General features: G+C 43.0%; 1 protein-coding gene across 1 annotated transcript; it reads left to right on the top strand.

The window, feature by feature from the left end:
- Positions 1-1,643: 1,643 nt before the first annotated feature.
- LOC308566719 (sulfotransferase 1C4-like) lies at positions 1,644-8,335 on the top strand. Its single transcript, XM_081157319.1, has 7 exons — positions 1,644-2,249; positions 3,295-3,420; positions 3,891-3,988; positions 4,261-4,387; positions 4,573-4,667; positions 6,926-7,106; positions 8,004-8,335. Exons 1-7 carry the CDS (start codon positions 2,081-2,083, stop codon positions 8,117-8,119), a joined length of 912 nt encoding a protein of 303 aa, XP_081013445.1. The 5' UTR covers positions 1,644-2,080; the 3' UTR covers positions 8,120-8,335.
- The last annotated feature ends 2,287 nt before the right edge of the window (positions 8,336-10,622 follow it).

Below are 10,622 nucleotides of genomic sequence, written 5' to 3'. Positions count from 1 at the left end.
TTTTGATAGCTACTCTAAAGGAACAGGAAGTGCCACAGGCAGGGAAAGTGAACTGCTCCGGGTGACAGTGAAGTTTGGGGAGCCCTCTTCAGAAAGGGGACATTTAAGGGAGACAGTAAAGAGGATTTGAAGGAAGCCAGAGAACTGAATGAAGACCACAGATGCAAGAGCCAGAGAGAATATCAGGAAAGGAAAGGCCGTGTCAGCAACACCAGAGGGAGCCTGGTCCTTGCCAGGACAGACAAGGCCTCCGGGGCTGCAGCCCTGTGAGAGCGAACAAGTGTGGCTTAACTTGGGGTCCAGGCAGGGGCCTCTGCAGGAAGGCCCTCGAGAGATCTTGTGAAGGTTTTGGGTGGCAAGGGATTAAGCAAGAACTGAAATGCCTTCCTTCTGGGAACAGAATGGATTCTGCTAAAGCCATTGTGGGTTGCTGTGGGCAAGAGAGTGTTCAAACAGCGATCTCTGACACCACCGGGTGCCCTGTAATTCAATTCAGGTCTGACACTAACTACCTGAAGTCAGTGCAGACCCACAGTTAAGGACAAAGTCTTTCACACTGACCCACTTCAGATGCCAGCCACGAGTCTCAGGATGGTCTGCAATTCTGACCAACCAGCTATAAATCTGGGGGTTCCCATGAAGCCCTGAGGTGGAAGAACTCCCTAGAATGGCTCCCGGGACTCACTGAAAGCACTGTACTTACCCCCAGCTTTATCATAGAGAAGAAGGGTCAGGGACTGTCAGATGGAAGAGGTGCACACTTCAGGGTCGGGGGAGAGGACAGACAGCTTCCGTGCCCTCCCCTTGTGGAATCCGGCCATGTCACCCTCCGAGAGCATCACCGTGCTCACCAACCACTGATGCTTTAGTGTCCAGAGTTTCCTTGGGGTCTTATCACATCGTCGGCCACAGGACTGAAGTCAGTCTCTAGCCCCTCTCCCCTCCCTGGTGGTGGGGATGGGCCTGAAAGGTCAGCCCCCCCATCACGCTGAGGCTCGGTCTTTCAGCCCCTGCTCTGGAACGACGGAAGGGCCCTCCAGGAGTCGCCTCATCAGCATATACCTGGGTGCAGGTGACGGCTCATTACAGTGACCTCCTAAAGGTCTGCAGGCCTGTGCCAGGAGCAAGAGAGGACCAGAGAGATTCTTTGTTATATCACAAGGAAAGACAGAAGCATGGGGCGGGCGGCCTTATCATACTTAGCAGTTAAACACGAAAACGAATTTGGCCTACTTATAGGTGGTCAGCAAAGAAGAAGTCGAGGTTGAACCAGGAGGGGGGAGGGAAATTCAGACGGGAGCCAGGAATGTTCCCAGGAAAGGATCGAGCGGGATAAACAAACCCGAAGGCATTTAATGAAACACGCCCTGGGAGGACTCTGGCACCAGCCTGGGAAGTGAGCTCCAAGGAGCAAGTGAGTTGTTCTGACACAGGCACCGTCTTTCGTAATCCTGGCGTTTTTTGCAAACATTTTGCTTTTGAGACATACATGTTTTAATGGCTGTGAAGAGGCTCCTGTTGATAGAAATATTAAGTGGCCTACAAAAGGAAGGAAGCCTTTTGTTTGTTTGCATTGTTTGTTTTACTCTTTAAAAATAATAAGGCTGAGCCTTTTAGATATTCCTGCTGGGAGATTCCAGCCCAGGGCCTCACTGTTAACAAGCCACAGAAATTTCCCTTCAGCCTTTCAGGGAAGTTACTCTGTGTTGCAATCTGCGATTCCAAGGGCAAATTCTCTCCAACTTTTCATTTAGCTTAAAATTCCCAGAAGAAACAGTTGAGGAAAGGAGCAGAGCTGCGTGCCCGTGGCACAGCTCCAGGACATGTGAGTGCCCTGGGAGGGGGCAGCCCGGCTGGGAGGAGGCTGGAGCCCGGACCGCCCCCGTCCAAAGTCCTAAACATTTCCAGCTCTGCCTGCAGCAGGCCCACTGCCACTTTCCCTTCATCAGGCCGCTGCCAGGCACCCTCGGCAGGGCTTGCGGTCAGAGTTTTGCATTGTCTGTACTGTATCAAAAACACAGCTTTGTGCTGACTAAAAGCTCACGTTTTAGCTGGACTAGTGCTCTGATTTCTGACACTAATGGCCTTAAAGAAAATGGGGGATTTGAAATTTGATGGAACAGAGCGCCTGACTTTCGACTATGTGAAGGGAATTCTTCAGACCACGCACACCTGTGACATCTGGGATCATATCTGGAACTTCCAAGCCAAGCCCGACGATATACTGATCTGTACCTATCCTAAAGCAGGTAAGTGGAAGGGGGCAGGGGAGGTGGAGAGGGGCGTTAGGAAGGTAAGTGGGGAAAACAACCGCATTAATAATGAAATAAAGAACTTGATTTGGGTTTGAGTGGAAAACTGCTTGCTGGGCAGAGTGACAGGGCTAAGACAAGTCACCATGGAAACTGAAACTACACAAAAAAATATTAAAATGAACTACAATTTTTAAGCATTTAATTCTTCCTATGATGTAAATTGTTTTTGCTTGCCCAGCAGGGAGTGAGTAAAGCAGCGAAGAGCAAAGGGCCACCGGCTTGCTGGTTTATTTACGCCCAGTGCAGGCCTTCCTCGTGGGTCTTGTAAAAAGCCCCGTTGTGTGAATGAGCTAGGAAATGGGCCCGGGGCTGGTTGGGGAAGAACTGGGGGAGCTGCGGCTCTGCAATGATGATTTCACCTCAGCAGCCCTCAGAAGCCTCAAAGGTCTCCAGTTCCAGGTCTGAGAATTACTTGTTCTTAAGAACAATGCAGCTAGACCAACAGCGTAACAGCCCAAATTAATGGTTGTGGCAGAAAACAGTGAACTGTGTATTCATCAGTATAAAGTCTACTTCAAATTGTGGTCTTTTCATAAAAAATCATGTTATGATAAAACCAGATATAAAGAATGATGTTTTCTTTTTTTTATGCTTTTATTGATCTTCAGAGAGAGAGGAAGGGAGGGGAGGGGGGAGGGGAGGGGAGAGGGGAGGGGAGGGAAAGGGGAGGGGGAGGGGGAGGGGAAGGGGAGGGGGAGGGAGAGGGAAACATCCACGAGAGAAGCACCCATGGGCTGCCCCCTGCACGCCCACTCCTGGGGATTGAGCCAGCAGCCCGAGCATGTGCCCTGACCCTGAGTTGAGAACTGAAGCAGTGACCTCTCCTGGTGCACACCGGCTGGGCAAGAATGATGTTTTCTTTATTCCATTATAAAACTAGCTTCAGAATTCACATGGATGTCCTAACAGGTGTTTGACCATCTCTTAAGGAATGTAGGATAGTAAATGTCTATGCATCTTCATCTTCCATGTGGAACAGGAACAACATGGACGCAGGAGATAGTGGACTTAATACAAAATGAAGGTGATGTTGAAAAAACTCAGCGAGCACCAACTCATGTGCGATTTCCTTTCATCGAATGGGTAATCCCATCCATAGGATGCGGTGAGTATGGATTGTGCTTAGGATGTTTGCTATCAAATAGCCTTCTCAAAATCTAGGCAATCAAACAATTTTTGATGGATTTTGTGATTTTTAAAAAAAAAAAAAACTGTACCTGCCCAATGCTGTACGGACCTACTGTTTAATATACAAAAGTAAGTTAAATTCTGACTCTCCAATTAGAAATTAATTTTACCTAGGATGAGCCTAGGTAACTTCATGGACAAAATGTTTGAATTTTTTAGGTTCTTATTTATTTGATTTGTTGCTTGTTATGGTTAGAAATGGTTCAGGCCAAAAAATTAATTCATAGGTTAGACATATTCTCTCAGATCAGATCTACAGATAGTTACAGTGCTCTTACAGCTGCCTTAAATAGTTCAATTGTATCTAAGGTAGTAATAATGAAAGCAGCAATATTTTGAAGCAAATAGAGAAAAATAGTGGGAAATCATCAAAATTCAATTTTACAGGTTTGGAACAAGCTAATGCAATGCCTTCACCACGGACCCTGAAAACACATCTTCCCATCCACTTGCTGCCTCCATCTTTCATAGAGAAAAACTGTAAGGTAAAGAGCAAAAGGAATTCTGAGTTATACTCTGGTCTTCAATCTATTTCCTCTTAAGGTCCTTCACTTAGGATTAAAGAAAAGTAGCTCAGCCTTCACAGCGACGACCGTGCAGACTGATATGAACCTTTCGTCTGCCACAAACACAAAGCTCACAGGACCGCAACGTCAAAAGATATTCCCCCGCAGAAATCAATGTGATCGCCCTAACATAATTTGTCTGGGCGTTCTGCAAAGGTCTAACCTGTTGCACTTCCCCTCTCCACTCCCAGATCATCTATGTAGCAAGAAACCCCAAGGACAACATGGTTTCTTATTACCATTTCCAAAGGATGAACAAGGCGCTTCCGGCCCCAGGGACCTGGGAGGAGTATTTTGAGAATTTTCTGACTGGGAAAGGTATGAAAATGCAGCTGTTAATCCTTCCTTTCTCACCACCCTCAAAAGCTGTGAAAAGAAAGAATCCTTTCCTTAGTACAGCAGGGATCTGCCGCACTTAATGTGAAGGATTCGTCACTGTGACGTTGGGGGGGTGTCGGCTGAGGTGCTGTGATTCGCGACCTGCCTTGCACCCTGTTTTGCAGTGTGCTGGGGCTCTTGGTATGACCACGTGAGAGGATGGTGGGAAGCCAAAGACCAACACCGCATTCTCTACCTCTTCTATGAGGACCTGAAGACGGTGAGGGGCAGTAATGTTTACTGTGTTCCTATTTGGCCGTAACATATTTAAGTCATAGTGTATGGGCACCATCGGACTCACAGATTGGAACAGGGAACAGGAAATTACCGCATTTCATCGGCTCTAGCTGTCCATGTATCGAATACACACGGGATATCATGAGTTCATGTATCGCATAGTCTCACCTGCAACTTCCTGGTGCTATGGGGTACGGGTCACCCTTTCCTTACAGACATATTTATTTTAAAATTCTGTTTAGGAGGGAAACTTTTTTCTAACACTTTTTTTTTTTTTCCCATTAGTACTTGAGGAACATCAGTTTCAGGACACCGTTTAAGAAATTATGGTGTAATGGGAAAATACGAATGATTTAGAGTCAGAATTATTGAACTCAAATTCTGGCTTTATTGCCAGACATGAAATGTCAAGAGTGAAAAGCACAGAATTGTTTTCCTATGCTTTTTAATTGAGATATAATTGATGTATAACATTGTATTAGTTTCAGGTAAGCAACATGATGATTTGATATTTGTATACATTGCAAAATGATCACCACAATTAGTCTACTTAACATCTTTCACCACATCTAGTTATAATTAATTCCTGTAATTAAAACTTTTAAGATCTGCTCTCTTAGCAACTTTCAAATATGCAATACAGTGTCATTAACTATGGTCATCACGCCGCACACCCATCCCCAGGACTTAATGATTTTATAGCTGGGAGTTTGTGCCCTTTGACCCCCCTTCACCTACCTCATATCCCCCACCCCTGCCTCTTTCAACCACCAACCTGTTCCCTGTATCTATGAATTTTTCTTTTGTTTTGTTTTAAATTATACTCTATGGTTTTTAAAAACAGATAAGTTACTACATTTCTAGTATTCTCACAACCATAGTTAAAGAGCTTTCAGGACATGGTACACAGTTATCAGTATACAATTCCCTCCTTCTTTGTGTGACACAGAAGTGTTGAGACGCCACAGAGGACACTGAAAAACAGGAAAGTGTACAATAGGAGACTACCATTGTCCATGTCCTGAGGAAATACCTTTCAGATATATGCACTATTTAAGTTCAGAGAGTTAATCACGGATTTCTAGATATAGTCAATTAAGCAACGTTATGGCAGGGAGCTCCACAAGGGAAGAGTCCACTCCTTTATGAGGGGATGTGACAGACTAGGGGTGCACTCAGAACAGAAAAATTCCAAGTGGGTGATGCTTGCCCACCATATGCATCAAACAGTGTCAAGGAGATATGTCCCTGGGAATGGCACCTTTTTGTTGAGGTAGACCCTAAAGTATTACGATGCCAGGAAGAAACTTTATTGAAACATGTAGTCTAACCTCAGAGTCCCTAAACCCTTTTACATATTTCTGTGGTCATATTCTGGACTATTCCCTGAATGTAGTCACACAAAGCCCACAGTTTTCAGCACTCTTGCTGATTCTTAATCTGTATGAGGCCAATTAAATTAAGCACTTTTGATATCCAACCTTTTAAAGCAGAAGGCCATTTTAAAGCCGAAGATACAGTTGTCCTGGTAACTTTTCCACTTTCCCTCCCCCACCACTCTTCCTAGAAATAGGGGATTCCCCACGGCCACATCTTCCCAGGGTTTTGTGTCCCTCTGATGAGAAAACAGTGGCTACCTTGGAACTGAGTTCCTCTCAGAGACACCTAACGCCTGGACATACTGGGAACCAGAGACATTAGCCTTGGGCACCTCTTGGTTGCCTCATGAGCACAAAAAAGTCCTCTCCCATGCTTCTGCCACCACAGCAATGTCTGGGAACATTCCTATCAATGTTAAAAACGAGAGACAGCCTTCTTTTGACCAGGTTTTAAATTGTCTGCCTCTGTGCTCCTGCAATATCTTTGTTCTCGTCAGTCCGTGGACGCTCCCTCTTAGACATTTGCAGACCAGGACTCTTCCAGAACTGATTTCAGCAGGACATTTGGTCATAGGTGTTGACACAATCCTTTAGTAAGACATTCTCCACACTCCACATAGCATCCTACTGAATGGACGCTTCCATCTTAAGGCCAGAAAAGCTTAATATTCTAATTAATAAAAAGAAAAACATGTGTCACCATATTAAAATGAGTCATTTCTGGAAAGGAGCATTTGTGAGGTAGGATTATTTTTCATTTTAACTCATCGTATGTTACTTATCACTGTTATTAAGTCAATTCAATATTCTTTTTAAACTATTTTATATCAAATCTTCACTTTTCTTTTCATTCTGATCATAGAACCCAAAGCATGAAATTCAGAAGCTGGGAGAATTTATTGGAAAAAGGCTGGATGACAAGGTTCTAGATACAATTGTCCATCATTCTTCATTTGATGTTATGAAACAAAATCCAATGGCAAACTATTCATCGGTTCCTACTGAATTAATGAACCACTCTGTTTCTCCATTCATGAGAAAAGGTGTTTATGTTTCCTTTTAGTCATAATCTTAAAAGAACTGTCCAGTATTTCAGCACCTTTGGGAGATTTCTATGGATAAGAAAATTAAGATCAATAATAAATGATACTGGGAAAATAAGTATTTAAGAGACCATGGATGAAATGAAAGAGTGAGGTTTAGTGTCTAAATCCAACCCCTCATCTCACTTTCCCTCCAGAGTTCTGGATGGTAAGGAGAAAATGCTGGGAATTAAGTCAGATGGAGCAAAGAATCCATTTTATAGATGGCTCTATGGTATCAGTTGGACTCATTCATTCTTCAAAAATATTTATTCAGTGGCCATTCTGTGCCACACACAATTCTGGGTAATGTTCAGAGCAGTGAACAAAACACACAAAAATCCCTTCCATCATAGAAACTATATCCAGCCATAAACAAAATAAACAAGAAGAATACACAGTATAGTAGATGATGGTAAACACCATGGAGGGAAAGGTGACAGGGATGGAAATGGGACAGCTTGGGGGATCTTCTTTTTTGTTTTCTTCCTTGAGACTGTACCTTTAGTTCTCTAGAAACAGGCCCTTCTTGGTCTGTTTACTGCATGGAAGCTACTAGCTTTGATAGGCAAGAGGACAGGAGGAAAAGACAAGGGGGCCCCTCAGGCCTGCTGTTTTGACGTGGTGATGATTCAGCCCCCACCCCCCAATAGCGTGGCTCAGTGGGCAATAGGCTCTCCACCCTCACAATCAGACAAGACTTCTTCCCCCCTTCAGGATGAAAACTTGGAGGGTTAGCAGGAGAGATGCTTTGTGCAGTACTGTCCCTCTGGAGGGCAGAATGGGAATCACACAAAACAGGGGAACAGAGAAACAAATTCCTCCAACAGCCACTGACTCTTCCACCGACTATTTCAGGGGCAGTTGGAGACTGGAAGAATCACTTTACTGTGGCTCAGAATGAGAGATTTGATGAAGACTATAAGGAGAAAATGGCTAATACAAGTCTGTCTTTCCACTTCCGATTTGAGTAAGAGAGAAAAAAAATTTGTTGGGTAACCATCAATAAAAGTTTTATTACTCAGACCACACAAGGTTGGATTCAAGCTCCCAGGCAGAGTGTTTATTATGTTTTCTTTTGTTCTCTCTAAAAAGAATATGACAGTGTGCAGAGGTTGAGGTCAAGGTGGGAAGTGGAGCAGAACGGCAATGTAGAGGGACGGGCTTCAATAGATTACTAGTTACAAACATGACATTGTTGTTAATTGTCATTATACTTAAGTTGACAGGTCATGTGGTTGTTAACATATTAAAAATGCTTCGGTCCTCACATAAAAATACACTACAGTTTTCAGATTAAGTGTTGGTTCAAGTGAAGTTTTATTTGTTTGTTTGTTTGATTGGTTGATTTTAGAGAGACAGACAAAAGAGGGGAGAGAGAGAGATTGAGATCAATTTGTTGTTCCACTTATTTATGAATTCATTGGTTGCTTCTTGTACGTGCCCTGACTGGGGATTGAATCTGCTACTTTGGTGTATGGAGACAACACTCTAAAGAACCAAGCTACCTGGCCAGGTTCAAGCTAAGTTTTAATGAAGCACTAAAATGTATAAACAGTGACTATTTCCAGCAATTGCTTGATAGCCATGTAACCATAAAATGACTCTGTTTCCCCATTAAAATCTCCCAGTCCGCTTCAGGGTTCACACTGTAATGCATCCATCCCCATCTCTAGAGACAACCTGTAGACTTATCTGGACTCTCTTCTGCCCCAGCCAGTGTTACAATTCAGTCAGTCACATTTTGACTCCTTTCAGTGCCTCCACAATCGTATTCTAATATTTTAGCAATATATGTCAGTCTTACCTCTATGAATTCTCATTTCTAGAGTCACTCTCTGGTTCAGGAGCCTTGTCTAGACTAGTGTGAGCTTCCTAATTCATTTCTCTGCTCATCACATCTGCCAAGGTTATTTTCCTGCAACAAAACTCTATTTTTCCTTAGCACTAAATTTTTCAATGATTCTGAATTTTCCCTACCTGAAAGATATATCCTAAGCTTTTTAGCCATGAATTAAGAGGCAGCTATAACTTATATGATATAGGTGATTGCATCTTCCAAATCACTTTTTCAGCTTGATTTTATCTCCCAAACTACCTCCACACTTCAGCAAATTAGCCTACTCATTGAGCACTGATCACATCTTCCAAGTTCCTACGCTACTAGTTTATTTTCAAAGTGATTCCTCCTGAAATTTCTTTTCTTTCTACCTATCCAAAATGTATAACATGCCTCAATAAGCCGTACAAGCTCTCCCATCCTTCTTATTCCTGAAGACATCATTTGCTGTTCTGAATCCTCTACATTTCATATAATTCTTTTTAAAATTTATATTATATTGTGATACCACTTGTATGTCTATGTTGTCTTTCTTGTGCTTATTTAAATTTCTTGTTTATGTTTCTCCAAGATAGAGACACTGCTATATGCTTCATTGCACAAGAAACAGCATATAACATGCTCAAAAATAAGGAACTGACATTCTAAGAAGTTCCGATAACAGCTATCAGCTATAGCTATGTTGTGCAATACAGTAGTTACTAGCCAGGTATAGCTATTTAAGATAATTAAAATCAAATAAAATTAAGATTTAGTTCCTCATTTGCACCAGCCAAATTTCAAGTGCTCAGTAGCCATATATGACTGGGGACTATCATTTGTACAGTGCATATTATAAAACATTTCTATCACCAGAGAACAATCTATCAGACAATAACTTTTATTTTTACAAGAATCCGTTGAGTGTGGCATTATTATCCCAATGGGAAAACTAAACCTAAAGTTAAGAGGTATTAGATAAGTTACTCAAATGGGAAGTACTGGAATCTAGTTTGAAACATAATTCCAATGGTTTCTAAGCATGGATTTTTAACTCTCAAAATAGAGCCTCTTCCTTCTGTTCTTGCTACAGTCTCACCACAGGTTTCCATCATGATCACATTGACTAAAGGCTTCTTCACCCAGTCCCTGACCCCAAATGAGCCAAGACTGGTAAAATGTTGGCCATTTTCAACCCATGATCAAGTGAAATTTAACAATAGTGTACTAGGGATCTAGTTTACAGGTAGCACATAACTGAGGGTCATTGCTGAGAGCTCGCATGTGTGGAAAAGACACATTGATTTAAGGCCTCATTCTCCATCCACTTCCCTTGGGAATGGCAAAACAGGCCTAACTGCAGGATATTATTAAACTTAATGGTGCCATTAACTGACCAAACCTCTCCATTGCCCACTTTATAGTAGGGTCAGACTATGTTGCAAAAGAAGCTTGAGAGACTTAGGTCAAATTTCACCCAAAAGGGGTATCTCAAGGCACTGTGGACTGGTTCTCCATCTATGGAGAGACAGATAAATTCCCAGCCAAGAGTTAGAGGTGTTCCTGCTAGTCCCGGCTATTTTGGGAAGCCCTGCAGTCACCCCATCCTGTAGGCAGACACCCCAGCTGTGTCTCCAACCTGTAGGTATCCAGCAGTG

This window comes from Miniopterus schreibersii, assembly GCF_964146895.1.
Source record: "Miniopterus schreibersii genome assembly, chromosome: 13".
Taxonomy (NCBI): domain Eukaryota; kingdom Metazoa; phylum Chordata; class Mammalia; order Chiroptera; family Miniopteridae; genus Miniopterus; species Miniopterus schreibersii.
Note: the sequence above shows the minus strand (reverse complement) of the source record. Positions and strands in the feature narration are given on the sequence as shown.